A 19,443-nucleotide genomic window follows, 5' to 3' on the forward strand; every position below is an offset into this window, starting at 1 on the left:
GAACCATCTTCGTCTCCCTGGCTGGAAAATCAAAGCAATAAAAAAAATAAATGGGAGTGTAAATGAAGAAAGGATGAAAAAAATAAAATTTTAAATATTTTTTCTTATAACTATTAAAAGCCTAGCATCCACTTTAATTAAGCATTATAGTTTATTTTAAGACCAGAAAATGTTTCCCGATAAGCTTTTTATTTATTTATTCATTTTATTTTTTTTATCTTTTTAAATTTTATTTTATTATTATTTTTTATTTTTTTACAGAGATAGAGAGAGAGTCAGAGTGAGGGATAGACAGGGACAGACAGACAGGAACGGAGAGATGAGAAGCATCAATTATTAGTTTTTTGTTGCGCATTGCGACACCTTAGTTGTTCATTGATTGCTTTCTCATATGTGCCTTGACCACGGGCCTTCAGCAGACCGAATAACCCCTTGCTCAAGCCAGCGACCTTGGATCCAAGCTGGCAAGCTTTTTTTGCTCAAGCCAGATGAGCCCGCGCTCAATCTGGCAACCTCGGGGTCTTGAACCTGGGTCTTCCACATCCCAGTCTGATGCTCTATCCACTGCGCCACCGCCTGGTCAGGCTATTTATTCATTTTAGAGAGGAGAGGGAGAGAGAGAGAGAGAGAGAGAGGAGAGACAGAGAGAGAGAAGGGGGGAGGAGCTGGAAGCATCAACTCCCATATGTGCCTCGACCAGGCAAGCCCAGGGTTTCAAACCGGCGACCTCAGCATTTCCAGGTCGACGCTTTATCCATTGCGCCACCACAGGTCAGGCCCGAGAAGCTTTTTAAAATTACAATTAACCCTGACTTTAAAAAACATTCTCTAGATTGCATAAAAATACTACTATCAAAATAAACTACATTTTATAAATTTTGTCTATAACATATCTAAAAACTATGGCTAACTGGAGAGCAATGAATTTCCACATCCCCCCCCCCCCCCCCCCGGTAATGGTCAAAGCATAATTTTATTAGCATTTCAGAAAAACAGTGACAAAGTGTTTCTAAGAATCTGCATGTTCATTTCCTGTATGTGAAACAACAAAATATTTTATAATATATATATTTACTTTGACACCTTTTTTGAAAAACATTGTGTTTTTTCCCTTTTTTGGTTGGTAAGTGAAGTGGAAGATTGTTTCCAAAATCTCTAACAAGCTTTAAAAATAGGCTCCAGTAAAATTAAAAGAAAAAAGAGTACATATTCTCAATTAATCTGCCTATTTTCATAGTGCTTATCTTAATTATTATTTACATTACCTTCTATGGGTAGGCCCAAATTACAGGTGAAGTTTTTCTAAAGCAGGTTTTTCTCCCCTGCATTAACTATATATTCACCCACTTTACCACTCAATAACCTTCAGACTCCTAGCAATGGGTTCAGAACATTCTGCTGCTGACAAAAGAAAAACCATCACCCACCCGTAACTGCAAGTGACAGTGGTTTAGTTTTAGATTTTGGGTTTTTTTTTGACAGAGACAGAGAGTCAGAGCAAGGGACAGATAGGGACAGACAGGAAGGGAGAGATGAGAAGTATCAATTCTTCATTCCAGCTTGTGAGTTGTTCATTGATTGCTTTCTCATATGTGCCTTGACTGGGGGCTACAGCAGAGCAAGTGACCCCTTACACAAGTTAGCAACCTTGGGCTTCAAGCCTGTAACCTTTGGGCTCAAGCCAGCGACCATGGGGTCATATCTATGATTCCAGGTTCAAGCTGACCACCCCGCGGTCAAGCTGGATGAGCCTGAGCTCAAGCCATCAAGCCAGTGACCTAACTTGGGTCTTCCGTGCCCCAGTCCTACACTCAATCCACTGTGCCACCACTTGGGTAGGCTAGTAAACAATTTGTGTTTTTTTTTTTTACAGAGATAGAAAGTCAGAGAGAGGGATAGATAGGGACAGACAGACAGGAACGGAGAGAGATGAGAAGCATCAATCATCAGTTTTTCGTTGCAACACCTTAGTTGTTCATTGATTGCTTTCTCATATGTGCCTTGACTGTGGGCCTTCAGCAGACCGAGTAACACCTTGCTCGAGCCAGCGACCTTGGGTCCAAGCTGGTGAGCTTTCGATCAAGTCAGATGAGCCCGCGCTCAAGCTGGTGAGCTTGGGGTCTCGAACCTGTGTCCTCTGCATCCCAGTCCGACGCTCTATCCACTGCGCCACCGCCTGGTCAGGCGTAAACAAAGTATTTTAAAAATTCAAGTCACTCTTCTTTCTCTTTTATGCACAAACCCAGTATCCTAGAGATGGACTTACAGAAGCACTGACCTATGGATATGTCATTGAGGGTCTTCAAATGTCAACAACCTAGTTGAGTTAAAAATTTTTATAGGGTTGCTCAGGCAGGTACCATTAATGTCAATTAATAGATAATATTAACAGATACATATGGAAATAGAAAAATAATAAGGCATAGTGTGGCTTTCTTATAAACTTAGAATCTAAAAATTTTAAGAAAGAATGCATGTAAACAACATGTAAAAATAATCACCTTACACAGGCACATCAGTGTATTTGAAAGCATAGAAAATTTTCAGTCTTTAAAAATTACAAAATGAGAACATTTTAAGCTTTATAAAAATGAATTTTTAAAGTTGGAAGGAATAGAATTTGAAAGTAACAATACAGGAAAAAAATTTTAAAAACACATTATCTTAGAATTGTGGGTAAATGTAAATTTTGCAGATTCACAAACAGATATGACAATTCAAAGAAATAACCTAATCTAAACCAGTTATTTCTAACCTATTAGGCAAGGAGCAACTGGAAGAGTTACATGGATGTACATACACCAAGCAGGGTATGCAGTCTAAAATATTTGTCTCACACATGGAGTCCACTCTTTTTCAAATATAGACACATACTAGTATAATAAAATAACAAACCACTTAAAAGCATAGTAATTTTTTTTTTTTTACCATTTTGCATAATCTCAATCAATAAATACCAAAAGTACAACTACTTGTGTATTAGAGGTCCACGGTTCCTAATATTCAAAACAGGTCAGTGGCCGTTTAGCTAATATACAAGGTTCCTTCTGGTTCTAAAAATTCTATGATTTTAAGGGCACCAAGGACTTCTAATGGAATCTTTAGAACTATTACATTATACATATTTATATTTGTATATGTGTATATGTAAATATGTACCTGCTATGTGCCAAACATTAGACTAGCGTTTGCTACAGAGATGATTTGGACATGATTCCAGACTTAAGCTCAAGTTGGTACAAGAGACAAATATGAATAAATAATACAACCTAGTAAATACTGCAGAACTGTTTCAAGCGCTTTTGGAGCACAGTGGTTTACCAATGTCACCTCGGGGAGTCTGAGATGACAATGATCTACAATCTGGGTTTCGACAGGTGGTTAAAAAAAAAAAGGAAGCATAAGCATTCTAGACAGATGGTACAGTACATACAAAGGCACAGAGCTATGGAAGTGCACATGTTTGGGGAAACAGCCAGTTGTCTGGTATGGTTAGATAAGCAAGATGAAACTAAAAAGGTATAATAAATTGGAGCAGATAGTAAAAAGTCCTGAATGATACCGCTTAACCATTAGGAAATAATTGTCAGCAATACGGTTATTTAAAAAGTTTAAGGAACGATATCAACAGATCTTATTTCAGAATAACTACTTTGGAAGGGTGATGATAAGGATCCTTAGTTGAGAGAGGGCAACTGGAACAATACTGGTGAAAGAAGAATATCGCGCAGTGCGAGTGTAAACGCAGAATCAATGACAAAGATTTGGACAGCAGGATGGGTACTTGTACCATTACCAAAAACAAGATGCAGAAGAAAGGCAGAAAACTGGGAAAAGAGTAGTATTCCTTGGAGGGCAGTTTCAAGAAAGAGGGACTAATTGTCCATATTCTATGCTGCTAAGAGATAAACAGGAAGCCGAAAGGGTCCCTTTTCCCTCCCCTTCATAGTGAGCTCCCGAGTGGATTAGGCAGGAAGAAAACAGATAAGGAAGGTGTGTCCAGAGGGCCAGGGCCAAAGCTTTTCATTAAACTTGACGCTCTTCAGAAAAAGAAGCTCAGAGCTGAGGCCGGAGAGGGGAAGTGCGGCTCCCAGGAGGGGTAACCCGCGGAGGAAACACGGAGAGCCGGACGCTCGGCGGTTCGTGAAGAGCAAAGCCCCAGAGCCGCCCAGGAAAGGCAGCTTCCGAGCCCCTACGCCTGTTCCTGTCCCCGGATTGATTCTACTTACTCCGGTCTCGGTCCCTCGCAGCCGTCCGCTGTGGCAACTGGGACTCAAAGCCTCTGCCACCCGGGACCTGTGCACCCAGAGGAAAGTCAGTCGCCTCGCCCGTTCAGCTTCTCCCGCGAGCACGCAGAACACCGCAGCACGAGTCGGGAGACCACTGGAGGCTTCACAAGGCTCAGCCCCATCACTGGCCGCGGAACCGCGAAGATTAGCGCCCACAGAGCTCCAACCTCGCGAGATTTCCCGCCTTTCGTCACCGCGGGGGCGGAGCCAAGAGACGACTTGTCGTTGGTCGCAGACATGCGCGAGAGGTGGAGGCGGGCCCATTCTAAGTTCCACCCCATTCACCTACCTGTTTTTTTTTCCTGTTGGTTTCTCACAAAGTCTCGCGAGTTTTGCCAGGAAACCGGCCTAGGTGAAGAGGCCGAGGAAGGGAGGCCGGGAGGGAGGTCTTGGCGCTTAAGGGCCCCTGACTGGCTTAGCTGGTACTGTGGTGGGTACTTCGCTGGTGGGGAGATTCTCAGGTCGCCCGGAACAAACTTCCCAATGGGTGATTGCGAAAATTAACGGGTAGAAAATCTTGAAGATTAGAAGCATTTTTTTTCCCTTTTGGCTCCGCCCTCTTCCAGTTCAGCGACCCGGGCTGCGCGTCTGCCCCACTGAGGGGGAAGGGCAGTTTGGCGGGGCCGTCGAAGAGTGCTTTGCGCACGCGCGAATCCCAGTGTGTGAGTGTGTGCACGCGCGCACGCGCGCGCGCTCCCGCATTTCGGAAGCCTGGGAAGAACCGGTGTGCTAAGAGATGAACGGAGAAAGCGTAGTCCCCTGTCTTTGGTACCTGACACTCTTGACTGTGCGCTGACCCTCCCCACCCAAACGGCAGCCCTTGCCAGAGAGGCTGTGGTCCGTAGCCTCTGTTCGCTTTCACTTCAGGACCAGGCACGAAAGTAAGCTAACCTCAACCCTGAGGTCTTCCTTATCCACTCACCTTATACTTTCCGCCCCGCACCCTCCAGCAGAGTGTGTCTAGATTTCTCAAAGAAGAGTTTTGCATGAAGGGGAAGTGCGTTTGAAAGCAGAAGAAGATAACTGGGTCGTAAAAAGTCAGTTCGTTTAGATGAACACTTGTTCTGCTTACCATGTGCTTTTTGAATGTAAATTGTCTATTCGGTATAGGATTTTATTAACGAAACACGGGAGTTTTTATAAGAAAAAGTTTTAAAAGTTTCTCCTCCCCACCAATATGATGGTGGCCATCTGTTCTACGTGATAAATTACCGTGGTGTTTCGAAAGCTAAGGGGGGCAGTGTGAATTTGGGGTCCTTATCCTAATGCGAAGACCCGATATGCAGCAGTTATGTTAGATGTCTATTATGTTTGATCTTTACTATTGCTGTCACTTTTATTTCCTGTTAAGTCTACCCCTTTCCTTCTCAGAAGTCTTGAGACTTTTTGGAGGGAAGCTCAAAACTGCTGACTTGGGTTTGGAGGTTTATATATGATTGCTGTCAAGTAGCAAGGATCATTAAAAATGTGTTTGAAAAGTATTTGTCGTTTATTGTGTTTGTTGTTATGTAAAGAACAATTACTTGTAAAAAGTATTTTCTTTTGATCATTTTAAGTTTATTCAAAAAGCAAAAAAAAAATGTGTAGAATTTAGTTTTGCCTGTGACTGATAGAGTGAGAGCTTAATATGGTAGGTCATTCCTTGAAATTATAGTTACTTTCTAGTCATGACCTCATTAATTATTGTCCTTTGTTGGATAAATTTCTTTGGATACTGATTATTCATGTTCCCTACCAAATCTTCTTGAAGAAAAGACATTCGAAAAAATTTAAGGTATTAAATGTTTTTATATAAGACATTTAGCTAATATATTTTATCCCTTGCAGGTTAAAACAAAATGAAGATTTTTTCTGAATCTCATAAAACAGTATTTGTTGTGGATCACTGTCCTTACATGGCAGAATCATGCAGACAGCATGTTGAGTTTGATATGCTGGTGAAGAATAGGACCCAAGGAATCATCCCATTAGCCCCCATATCTAAATCATTGTGGACTTGCTCAGTAGAATCTTCCATGGAATATTGTAGAATAATGTATGATATATTTCCTTTCAAAAAGCTGGTGAGTGTGAAGTACAAGCAAAATAATTTTGGGAATGTACTTTTTTTATATATATGAATTTACTGTAGATTTGATTTAGAACTGTGTGTTTACTACTTAAAAATGTGATATGTAGGCCCTGGCTGGTTGGCTCAGTGGTGGAGCGTTGGCCTGGCGTGCAGAGGTCCTGGGTTCGATTCCTGGCCAGGGCACACAGGAGAAGCGCCCATCTGCTTCTCCACCCCTCCCCCTCTCCTTCCTCTCTGTCTCTCTCTTCCCCTCCCGCAGCCAAAGCTCCATTGGAGCAGGGATGGCCTGGGCGCTGGGGATGGCTCCTTGGCCAATGCCCCGGGCGCTGGAGTGGCTCTGGTCGCAGCGGAGCTACGCCCTGGAGGGGCGGAGCGTCGCCTCCTGGTGGGCAGAGCGAGGCCCCTGGTGGGCGTGCCGGGTGGATCCCGGTTGGGTGCATGCGGGGGGGGGGGGGGGGAGTGTGTCTGGCTGTCTCTCCCCGTTTCCAGCTTCAGAAAGATACCAAAAAATATATATATATGTGATATGTAGAACTTCCCTTTGGGGTTAAATGTCATGTGTATTTAATTGGGACCAACAGTAACAGTTAACAGTTATGGAGCACTTATGGGTGCCAGACATATTCCAAAGTGTTTTACGTATATTACCTCTAATTCTCATAACAAGTCTATATGGTAGCTACTATAATTACTGGGATAATATTCCAAGTATATAATAACCGAACCAAATTGGAACGGGCATTGACCATTGATTGTTGCTAGCTAGCCTAAGCAGCAGGGATGTTGGCTGTAAGCAATTTGTCAGACTGTGCTGATATGTACCCTCTGAATTAATACTGCCGTGTATCTTCAGAAATGAAGATAAAGAGAAGAAACTTGTCCTGAGTCATATAGCTAGTTAGAGGCATAACCAGAATTTGAACCTAAGCAGGCTGGTTGCCTATATTGTAGTTTTAGTGAATGAGTGCTATACTGCTGCAGGATTTGGCCATATTAGAAAGAAATGCTCTTAAGAATGCTAAGTGGAGATTGCTTTTATCATTAGGAGTAAAGTTGCATATCGATAGACTTTTGTGTGTGTGTGTGTGTGTGTGTGTGAGAGAGAGAGAAAGAGGGAGAGAGAGGAACAGACAGGGACAAACAGACAGGAAGGGATAGAGGTGAGAAGTAGCAACTTGTAGTTGCGGCACCTTAGTTGTTCATTGATTGTTTTCTCATATGTGCCTTGACCCAGAGGCTCCAGCCAAGCCAGTGACCTCTTGCTGAAGCTAGCAACTATGGGGTCATGTCTATGATCCCATGCTCAAGCTGGTGAGCCTGTCCTCAAGTGGCTACCTCAGGGTTTTGAACCTGGGTCGTCAGCATCCCAGGCTAATGCTCTATCCATTGCACCACCATCTGGTCAGGCTAAATAGACATTTTTAAGTATAAAATTTTTCTTCAGGTTTCAGAATCTCTTTTAATTTGGGAAAGTAATTTGATTAGCCATATGTGGATGACTTACTGTCTGTCTCATTCTGGAGCAGCCTAAGCTGAGAGCTAGGCAGTTCTTAGATGGGTAGGCAAGGCAGTACAGCAAGGCTGAACATAGAGAATCTAATGTTAAACAATCAGATGTATTCAAAATTAAAATATAATTTTATCTGCATTTTACTTTAAAATTTAGAATAAAGTCCAAACCCATTATTTTGACTTGCAGTTCCTAAAGTCATATGGCTGCTCCCTATTTTTCTGCCCTTCTGTCCGCTCTATCCTTCACCCTTTTGACAGTACTCAGAGGCGGGCCTTTGCATTTGTTGTTCCCTATACCTGTAAAGCTCTATCCCCAGCTCTTTCCATGGCTGATTTCATTTGGTCGATTTGGATTTTCTTCAGTTGCCACTTCTATAGAGAGCCCTTTTCTGTCCAGCCAACCCGAAGTAGTTACCTTATCTTCACATTTATCACTCTTTGAAATGACCTTGTTTGTTTATTCTCTACACTGCTTTCTTGTCATACAACACCTGCCAAACCCCTGCTTTCCCCATATTATGACAGAACTATTTTAGCTCATATCCCCAGGGCTGAGAAGAGCACCTAACTTTATACTAGGCATTCTATGCCTCTAAAATGGATGAGTACCTCAGTCAACAAATCAGTGCTATAGACTTCATATTATTTTACTTTTAAATTCTTTTTACTATCAACTATTAGCAAACTTTACATTTTGAATGTGATGTGATCAAATGGAATTGGATTTGAATACTAATTATTTCTTTGTAATCTATTAGGTGAATTTCATTGTGAGTGACTCTGGAGCACATGTTTTAAATTCTTGGACTCAAGAAGACCAAAATTTGCAAGAGGTATGATTAGATTTTGAGCTATGGCCTTTTTGAAAATTATCTGAATGTAATATTTATTTAAAAAAATGCTTTAGACTTTTTTTAATCCATGTAGTATTTGTATATAGTTTTTAAAAACCAACTAATACTGAAAAAAAACCAACTTTATCTCCATTGCAGTCTTTCCCCACTTCCTACAAGCAAAATTTCAATTCTGGCCCATTTAGTATTTACTTCTTTTTTTCTAAATAAAATTTTTTACTTCCAGTTATTTATCATTGTTATTGATAAGGATTTACCTTTTATATTCCCTGTCACCCATGCCACTGTATGCCTGTCCCCTTCCCTTCCTTCATTGTCTCAATATTCTTATATCAGAACTTTTGGGTAATTCAAATTTTCATGTTTACTTTATAAACTCTATATAAAGTGTTAATGACTGCTAAGTTAGATGATATATATGATTATTTCTTTCTCTTTCTTTAAGGTTTTATTGACATGTGGTCGACATACAGTATATATAATGACATACATCACTGTATTAGTTTAAGGTGAACAGCATAATGATTTGACTTATATATTATTTCCTTTTTTGTACAACATTTTGTTCCTGGAATTTATTATTTCTTTTTTTCTCCCCCCCCCCCAAATATGCTTAGTTTTCTGTGTTGTCTGTTGCTACTTTTTCTCTATAGAAATTTTCCATTTTTTTTAAAGTCATAAGTGTATTAGAAATTTAGCAGTTTTATTTTGTTTATTGATTGATTGAAAATCGTCTTGGAGTATAGTCTTCTGCTCCAATTGAAACTGGGCACTTTCTAGGTCTGGTGTACTGCGTCATCCTCCTCTCCCTATATTTTCCTCTTTTTTTTTTTTTTTTTTTTTATAATTTTATTTTTTTAATGGGGTGACATCAATAAATCAGGATACATATATTCAAAGATAACAAGTCCAGGTTATCTTGTCGTTCAATTATGTTGCATACCCACCACCCAAAGTCAGATTGTCCTCTGTCACCTTCTATCTTGTTTTCTTTGTGCCCCTCCCACCCCCTATCCCTCTCCCATTCCCCCCTCCCCCCCGTAACCACCACACTCTTATCAATGTCTCTTAGTTTCACTATTATGTCCCACCTACGTATGGAATAATACAGTTCCTGTTTTTTTCTGATTTACTTATTTCGCTTCGTATCATGTTATCAAGATCCCACCATTTTGCTGTAAATGTTCCGATGTCATCATTTCTTATGGCTGAGTAGTATTCCATAGTGTATATGTGCCACATCTTCTTTATCCAGTCATCTATTGATGGGCTTTTTGGTTGTTTCCATGTCCTGGCCACTGTGAACAATGCTGCAATAAACATAGGGCTGCATGTGTCTTTACGTATCAATGTTTCTGAGTTTTGGGGATATATACCCAGTAGAGGGATTGCTGGGTCATAAGGTAGTTCTATTTTCAGTTTTTTGAGGAACCACCATACTTTCTTCCATAATGGTTGTACTACTTTACATTCCCACCAACAGTGTATGAGGGTTCCTTTTTCTCCACAGCCTCTCCAACATTTGCTATTACCTGACTTGCTAATAACAGCTAATCGAACAGGTGTGAGGTGGTATCTCATTGCCGTTTTGATTTGCATTTCTCTAATAGCTAAAGAAGATGAGCATCTTTTCATATATCTGTTGGCCATTTGTATTTCTTCCTGGGAGAAGTGTCTATTCATATCCTCTTCCCATTTTTTTATTGGATTGTTTGTTTGTTTGTTGTTGAGTTTTATGAGTTCTTTGTATATTTTGGATATTAGGCCCTTATCTGAGCTGTTGTTTGAAAATATCATTTCCCATTTAGTTGGCTTTCTGTTTATTTTGTTATCAGTTTCCCTTGCTGAGCAAAAACTTCTTAGTCTGATGTAGTCCCATTCATTAATTTTTGCCTTCACTTCTCTTGCCATTGGAGTCAAATTCATAAAATTCTCTTTAAAACCCAGGTCCATGAGTTGAGTACCTATGTCTTCTTCTATGTACTTAATTGTTTCAGGTCTTATGTTTAGATCTTTGATCCATTTTGAGTTAATTTTTGTACAGGGGGAGATACTGTAGTCCAGTTTCATTCTTTTGCATGTGGCTTTCCAGTTTTCCCAGCACCATTTATTGAAGAGGCTTTCTTTTCTCCATTGTGTGTTGTTGGCCCCTTTATCAAAAATTATTTGACTATATATATGTGGTTTTATTTCTGGACTTTCTATTCTGTTCCATTGGTCTGAGTGTCTATTTTTCTGCCAATACCATGCTGTTTTGATTGTCGTGGCCCTATAATAGAGTTTGAAGTCAGGTATTGTTATGCCCCCAGCTTCATTCTTTTTCTTTAGGATTGCTTTGGCTATTCGGGGTTTTTTATAGTTCCATATAAATCTGATGATTTTTTGCTCTATTTCTTTAAAAAAATGTCATTGGAATTTTGATGGGAATTGCATTAACTTTGTATATTGCTTTGGGTAATATAGCCATCTTGATTATATTTATTCTTCCTAGCCAAGAACAAGGTATATTCTTCCATCTCATTATATCTTTTTCGATTTCCCTTAACAATGGTTTATAGTTTTCATTATATAGGTCCTTTACATTCTTTGTTATGTTTATTCCTAAGTATTTTATTTTTTTTTGTTGCAATCGTGAAGGGGATTATTCTTTTGAGTTCCTTCTCAGTTGTTTCATTGTTGGCATATAGAAAGGCTATTGACTTCTGTATGTTAATTTTGTATCCTGCGACCTTACTGTATTGGCTTATTGTTTCTAGTAGTCTTTTTGTGGATTCTTTGGGGTTTTCGATGTATAGGATCATATCATCAGCAAAAAGTGATACCTTTACTTCTTCTTTTCCGATATGGATGCCTTTTATTTCTTTGTCTTGTCTGATTGCTCTGGCTAGAACCTCTAGTACCACATTAAATAAGAGTGGAGAGAGTGGACAACCCTGTCTTGTTCCTGATTTAAGGGGGAAAGCCTTCAGTTTAGTGCCATTTAATATGATGTTAGCTGATGGTTTATCATATATGGCCTTTATCATGTTGAGATATTTTCCTTCTATACCCATTTTGTTGAGAGTCTTAAACATAAAATTGTGTTGTATTTTATCGAAAGCCTTTTCTGCGTCTATTGATAAGATCATGTGGTTTTTGTTCTTTGTTTTGTTGATATGGTGTATTACATTAACCGTTTTACGTATGTTGAACCATCCTTGAGATTCTGGGATGAATCCCACTTGATCATGATGTATTATTTTTTTAATATGTTGTTGTATTCGATTTGCTAGTATTTTGTTTAGTATTTTAGCATCTGTATTCATTAGAGATATTGGTCTGTAGTTTTCTTTTTTTGTGCCATCCTTGCCTGGTTTTGGTATGAGGGTTATGTTGGCCTCATAAAATGTGTTTGGAAGTATTGCTTCTTCTTCAATTTTTTGGAAGACTTTGAGTAGAATAGGAACCAAGTCTTCTTTGAATGTTTGATAAAATTCGCTGGTATAGCCGTCAGGGCCTGGACTTTTATTTTTGGGGAGGTTTTTAATGGTTTTTTCTATTTCTTCTCTACTGATAGGTCTGTTTAGGCTTTCTGCTTCTTCTTGACTCAGTCTAGGAAGGTTGTATTGTTCTAGGAATTTATCCATTTCTTCTAGGTTGTTGAATTTAGTGGCATAAAGTTTTTCATAGTATTCTACAATAATTCTTTGTATATCTACGGTGTCCGTGGTGATTTCTCCTCTTTCATTTTGGATTTTGTTTATATGAGTTCTTTCTCTTTTTTCCTTGGTAAGTCTTGCCAACGGTTTGTCAATTTTGTTGATCTTTTCAAAGAACCAGCTCCTTGTTCTATTAATTTTTTCTATAGTTTTTCTGTTCTCTAATTCATTTATTTCTGCTCTGATTTTTATTATCTCCTTTCTTCGGCTGGTTTTGGGTTGTCTTTGTTCTTCTTTTTCTAGTTCCTTAAGGTGGGAAGTTAAGTGGTTCACTTGGGTTCTCTCTTGTTTGTTCATATATGCCTGAAGCGATATGAACTTCCCTCTTATCACTGCTTTTGCTGCATCCCATAGATTCTGATATGTCGTATTGTCATTTTCATTAGTCTGTATATATCTTTTGATCTCTGCACTTATTTCTTCTTTGACCCATTCATTTTTTAAAAGTATGTTGTTTAGTTTCCACATTTTTGTGGGATTTTTTTCCTCTTTTTTGCAGTTGAATTCTAATTTCAAGGCTTTATGATCAGAAAATATGCTTGGTACAACTTCAATTTTTCTGAATTTGCTGATATTGTTTTTGTGGCCCAACATATGGTCAATTCTTGAGAATGATCCATGTACACTGGAGAAAAATGTATACTCAGTCACTTTGGGATGAAATGTCCTGTAGATGTCTATCATATCCAGGTGCTCTAGTGTTTTGTTTAAGGCCACTATGTCTTTGTTGATTCTCTGTTTGGATGACCGATCTAGAGCCGTCAGCGGTGTATTGAGGTCTCCAAGTATGATTGTATTTTTGTCAGTTTTTGTTTTAAGATCAATAAGTAGCTGTCTTATATATTTTGGTGCTCCTTGGTTTGGTGCATATATATTAAGAATTGTTATGTCTTCTTGATTCAGTGTCCCCTTAGCCATTATGAAATGGCCATTTTTGTCTCTAAGTACTTTTCCTGTCTTGTAGTCAGCATTATCCGATATGAGTATTGCTACACCTGCTTTTTTTTGGATGTTATTTGCTTGGAGTATTGTTTTCCAGCCTTTCACTTTGAATTTGTTTTTATCCTTGTTACTTAGATGAGTTTCCTGTAGGCAGCATACAGTTGGATTTTCTTTTTTAATCCATTCTGCTACTCTGTGCCTTTTTATTGGTGAGTTTAATCCATTTACATTTAGTGTAATTATTGATACTTTTGAGTTCCCTATTGCCATTTTATATCTTGCTTTCTGTTAGTTTTGTGTCTTGTTTGATCCTTCTCTTTTGTTTTTCTATCTTTTTTTTTATTTGGTTGTATTCCATACATCTTTCCTCTGTTGCTATCTTTTTTATCTCATGTGCTTCTGTGGTGGTTTTTTCAATGGTGGTTACCTTTGAGTAATGAAAAGGGTCCCTACCCTGTTCATTGTAGCGAACTATTTTGTGAGTACTTTTGCACTCCATCGTCCTTTGCTACTGTTAATCTCCGTCTTCTCCCCCTCTTTCTTTTTGTTGTTGTCACAGTTTAAATTTGGTTTTATTGTGTTCTTCTTGGAGCTTTTACTTGTGGCTCTGTTTTTTTTTTGTTCTTTGTATCTGATTGGAGAACCCCCTTTAGTAATTCCTGGAGTGGGGGTTTTCTGATGATAAATTCCCTCATCTTTTCTGTATCTGTGAATGTTTTTATTTCTCCTTCGTATTTGAAGGATAGCTTTGATGGGTATAGTATTCGTGGCTGAAAGTTCCTCTCTTTCAGGACTTTAAATATTGGGGTCCACTCTCTTCTAGCTTGTAGAGTTTCTGCTGAGAAATCTGATGATAATCTAATGGGCCTTCCTTTATATGTTGTATTCTTCTTTTCCCTGGCTGCCTTGAGAATTTTTTCTTTGCTGTTGGTTTGTGTCAATTTCATTATGATATGCCTTGGAGTAGGTTTGTTGGGGTTAAGAAAACTTGGAGTTCTGTTTGCTTCTTGAACTTGAGGCTTTAGTTCTTTCCACAGGCTTGGGAAGTTCTCATCAATTATTTGTTTAAGTATGTTCTCCATTCCATTTTCTCTCTCTTCTCCCTCTGATATACCTATTATTCTTATGTTATTCTTTTGATGGAGTCAGATAATTCTTGTAGGGCTATCTCATTTTTTTTAATTTTTGAGTCTCTTTCTTCTTCTCTCTGTTGTGCCTCAAGTTGCTTGTCTTCTATTTCACTAATCCTCTCTTCTATCTGACCTGTTCTATTAGCTAAGCTTGTTACTTTGTTTTTCAGCTCGTGAATTGAGTTTTTCATCTCTGTTTGATTTGTTTTTATAGTTTCAATTTCCTTGGACATATATTCTTTGTGTTCATGGAGTTGTTTTCTGAGCTCCCTATATTGCCTTTCTGTGTTTTCTTGTATATCTCGGAGGATTTTTAGGATTTCTATCTTAAATTCTCTGTCACTTAGCTCCAAGGTTTCCAATATATTAAATTTTTTCTCCATAGATTTTTCCTCATCTAGCTGTGTTACCTCTCTTTCTTTTGTATCCATGATATTCGATTTTCTCTTCCTTAATGGCATCTGAGGGTGGTTTTGTTGATAGTATTAATGAGATTTAATAAAGAATAAAAAGTTAAAAAAATAAAAAAATAACAAATCGAAAAGAGTTGTTTTTTTTTTGAAAAAAATTAATAATGAAATAAAGAAAAATAAAATAAAATAAAAATTTTTTAAAAAAGGAAATTATTCCCCCCCTCTTTTTTTTCTCTCCTCTCCTCTCCCCTCTTTCTTGAGAAAATCTTGTGGTGGACTGTGAGTTATAACAAACAATGCCTGTGATGGAGGGCCTGAATTGGGGAAAAGTAATAAAGGGGCAAAAAAGAGAGAAAGAAAAAAAAAAAAAAAAAAAGGAAAAAAAAAAAAAAGAGCGTATGGACCCACAAAAAGCAAATAAGGAAAAAATTTGGGTCAAGAATAAAATGATTTGCTTTTAGGTGTTGGTTTTCTAAGAGTTATGATGAGAGGAATAAGAGGAAAATGGAAAAATGGGGGGACAAATTAAAAACTTACTATTGTATTTAGTGGAACAAGAACTAGATAATATGGAGAGCCAGGGATGGGAGCACTGCTAGTGAGTTAAAAAGGTGAAGTAAAAACCCCCCAAAATGCCACAAACATAGGTTTGAGTCCCAGATAAGATAATTTGTTTGTTATTGAGGTTTGAATGAGAGGAGATGTAAAGGAGAAAGGAAGAAACTAATATAGAGGGAGAAAAGAAAGAGAGAGAGAGAAAAAAAGAGGGAACCACTAAAAGAAGAAAAAAGAAAGGAGAGAGAGAGAGAGAGTTAAGGGTTTTGGAGTGCAACCCTCATAGAGAGAAAGGAAGAGAAGAGAAAAGATAATGGGAGATGTAACACTTACGGGTAGTGTAGTTCAAGGAGAGGAGAGAGTAAGACCGGTAGAGAGTTAATCGGCCAAATTGGAGGAGGAAAAAAAAGTCTCAAGAATGAAGATAAGAGAAACAAACGAACAAATATAATAAAATGGGATAGGTTATAAAGTCTGCAGATTATTCTTGATTTTGAGAGGTTATCTTCTTGCTTTTTCTTTTCTCTCCCTCTTCCTGGTCGGTGACTCTGTACCCCGGGTTCTGCCCCTTTGGCACGCTCAGGTAGAGGTTTGCAGTTGATAAGTCTCTATGGCAATGTCATGTATTGTGCTTTATTCTCGTTGGGAGTCGAGGCTCATTAGCATTTATAGGCTCCGACAGTGAGAGAGTCCGTGTTCCTGGAGCCTTTCTCCTAGTCTTTCCTTCCTCAATTAGTAGCCTGATAGCCCAGGTATGGGGTTGCTGCTGCCTCTGCCTGGATAGTAAGAGGCTCAAATTGCTGGCAACTCCCCACTCTATTTCCACTCAGCACAGGGCTCTGGGTAAGGCTCAGTCAGTCAGAGCTGCTAGCATAATCAGGCGGGCTTTCCGCCCACTCGAACACCTCTGGCTCTGCCACTCTATCCGGTAACACAAGCGGGCGCCCACTTCCGGGGCTCTTGGAGGAAACTCTCACTCACTGTCTGCAACCAGGATATCCGGCCAGCGGTCTCACGCTCTGAGTGAAACCCCCAACCGCAGGGAAAAGTTGCAGCGTTGGAATTGAGTCTCGCTCCGTCCCCGTGCGCGGCTTTTGCAAGGCGCTGGGGCGGCCCGAGATTCCGCTTTGGCCCACACAAAGGCCCCTGACTCTGCCCCTCTGTGCGATAACACGGGCGCGCACTGCCGAGGCACTCGGAGGAATCGCTCACTCCTTATCTGCGCGCGCAAACCAGGATATGAGGCCGGCTGTGGTTCCCTCTGAGTGAAACAGCCTCCAGCACGGAAAATCTCCACCGTTGGGATTAGTTCTCACTCCCTCCCGTGCGTGGCTTTCCCAGGGCGCTGGGGCTGCCCAGAGACTCTGCCCTCAGCCCACAGAAAGGCCTCTGACCCTGCCTCTCCGTGGGGCAACACGGGCACCCACTTCCGCGGCTTAGGAAGAAATCTCTCTTCCACTAACTGCGCACCGACCAGGAGACCGGGTAAAATGGCCGCTCCGCTTGTCTTTCTTTGTTTGGGTTTGGCGCGAGTATTAGCTTGTATTGCCCGGGTTGCCACAGGATCAGATTTTCCTCGGCTTGGATCTCTGAGCCACAGCCTGGTTCGGCCGTTTTTGCTGCGGCGGCCTGGATCTATTCACCCCCTTTGCCCGCCTCAGTTTCTATATTCACAGTTACCAGAGAAAGCCGCCCTGTTTAGGTTAGTGAGGAAGGCGGAGCATTTCTTACTCCCTATTTCCTTCGGGGTTTGGTTATATATTTAGCCAATTTTTCACTCAATCATACCTTTGGGTGTATTGCGAAGAATCTGGAAGCTCCAAGTATAGGTTTTTCTGTTTCTGGTTGAAGATCTTGTTGAGTTTTGGGGGAGATTTATCGGTATCGCTTCCTACTCCGCCATTACTCTGACGTCATCTCCTATTTTCCTCTTTTTTTATGAGCTTTTTATTCTTGTAGAGTATAAGCTCCATAATTTCTGTAACTTACTTTACATTTTATTGATACTGAGGATATGGAAATTTCAGATTAGAAATACCTTTTTCCTCAAAATTCTAAGGGCATTACTCTACTCTTTTGTAGCTTCTAGTGTTGTTGAGAAGTCCAGCATCATTTTTCTTCATAATTTCTCTCTGAAATCTTTTAGTCTTTTCTTTCTGCTTCTTTTTCCTGAAATTTCTGTGGTGTACCTTGGTGTTAGTCTTTTCTCATTCATGTGCTATTATAGTTTTCAGGAAAAATTTCCTTGTATTTCTTTGATAATGTTGTCTCTGTTTTATGTCTTTCTAGAATGCTTATTAGTGGGATGTTAGACCTCCTGGATTAAACTCCTTATTCTTTTTCTCACTAGTTTATTGTTCTACTTTCTGAGCCTTTTGACTATTTCATTTTAACCCTTATATAGAAACTTTTATTTGATTGTATTTTTAATCTCCAAGAATTTTGACTTATGCTTTAATTATATCCATTTTTGTCATATCCTTCTCTTGTTTTATGGGTATTATTTTTAAATCTGAGGGTATTCGTTAATAGTTCATTTGAAGTTTGTTTTTTTTTTATTTCTCTGTGTTCTCAGAGTTTTTTTCATATTGAGACTTTTCTTAAATGCCTGCTTATATTTAGTTGTACAGCTTTACTTAAAGACAAGTCACTAAACAGCAGATTAGAAGATCTGCATGTTGTGAAGCAGGTATTACTGACTGGACTTCACTGTGGTTTAATGTAATTGTTTTCACTTGGGGACCTCCAGATGCAGAATCAACAGATCTTCTCTCTGGGACTGTTTTGAATCTTCAGAGAAGATTCTGCACTGTTCCACCTATATGCTGTAAACTTGGCTGTCAGCCTTCTGGGAGCCAGGGTAAAGAATCGAGTCTGCCGTGCAAACTTTCACAGTCTTTCTGTTTTTGGTCTAGTACTGTGCTCTAATATAGGAGGTATTAGCCATACATAGCTGCTATTAGCTATTAAATAACTACTGTTCAAATTTACATTAATTAAAATTAAATACCAAAAAATTCAGTTTTTCTGTAGCACTAGCTGTGCTTCAAGGGCTCAGTACCCCACAAGTGGATGGTGACTACCATATTGGACATGACAGATATAGAACATTTCTGATGGGCAGTACTGGTTTAGAGTCTTACCCTTACACGCTGCTGTGGTTTGTCGTATTCATGCTTGGTACCTTTCTGGTTCAGTTCCTCCAAGGAATGTCATTGTATATCTGGGGGAAATTGGAGAGATGTAGTCACATGGGTAGGGTGTAATGTAAGATCTGGGAGTCGCTTCTTATACTTACTTTAAGCCATTTGTTGTTTCAGATATCTTGCTTCACTCATTCTTATATGGTACTTGATGCTTCCAGTTCCTGAATTTCTCCTGAATTCTGAAGGCATATTATCTTACCTCTTTTCCCATGTAGGCACTTAGATTTCAGCTTATTCAGTCCTGTGAAGTCCATTACCATTCTTCCATCCATTTTGATATTCTTGTTGGCATCACTTATTTGCTCATCTCCTCTTCCATTCTCTTCATCTGTGTGGGTTTATGCCCCCCCCTTTGGTATATGCATTTTAAAATTAAAATTTTTTTAAATTTAATTTTATTTATTTATTTTTTACAGAGACAGAGAGTGAGTCAGAGAGAGGGATAGATAGGAACAGACAGACAGGAACGGAGAGAGATGAGAAGCATCAATCATTAGTTTTTCATTGCGCGTTGCAACACCTTAGTTGTTCATTGATTGCTCTCTCATATGTGCCTTGACCGCGGGCCTCCAGCAGACGGAGCAACCCCTTGCTGTAGCCAGCAACCTTGGGTTCAAGTTGGTGGGCTTTTGCTCAAACCAGATGAGCCCGCACTCAAACTGGCGACCTCGGGGTTTCGAACCCGGGTCCTCTTCATCCCAGTCCAACGCTCTATCCACTGCGTCACCGCCTGGTCAGGCTAAAATTAAATTTTACTACAGTTTCAATGCAAT

General features: G+C 39.5%; 2 protein-coding genes across 4 annotated transcripts in view; one reads left to right on the forward strand and one right to left on the reverse strand.

Annotated features, from left to right (window-relative positions):
- The window catches only part of FGFR1OP2 (FGFR1 oncogene partner 2), a 37,154-nt gene extending 32,721 nt beyond the window's left edge, over positions 1–4,433 (reverse strand). The window contains exon 1 of one of the 2 annotated variants that reach the window (XM_066265957.1): positions 4,230–4,433. The gene's annotated coding sequence lies outside the window, so the exon portion shown is untranslated. The remainder of the gene's footprint in view (positions 1–4,229) is intronic. The other variant, XM_066265967.1, reaches the window with a different exon arrangement.
- A 136-nt stretch (positions 4,434–4,569) lies between these two features.
- Positions 4,570–19,443, forward strand: part of INTS13 (integrator complex subunit 13) — a 49,108-nt gene continuing 34,234 nt past the window's right edge. For both annotated transcript variants that reach the window (XM_066265938.1, XM_066265945.1), the window contains exons 1-3: positions 4,570–5,170; positions 6,117–6,352; positions 8,631–8,705. In XM_066265938.1, the coding sequence (XP_066122035.1) occupies positions 6,128–6,352; positions 8,631–8,705 (300 nt within the window). In that variant the 5' untranslated portion in view covers positions 4,570–5,170; positions 6,117–6,127. The remainder of the gene's footprint in view (positions 5,171–6,116; positions 6,353–8,630; positions 8,706–19,443) is intronic.

This window comes from Saccopteryx bilineata, chromosome 1 (genome assembly GCF_036850765.1).
Source record: "Saccopteryx bilineata isolate mSacBil1 chromosome 1, mSacBil1_pri_phased_curated, whole genome shotgun sequence".
Taxonomy (NCBI): Eukaryota; Metazoa; Chordata; class Mammalia; order Chiroptera; family Emballonuridae; genus Saccopteryx; species Saccopteryx bilineata.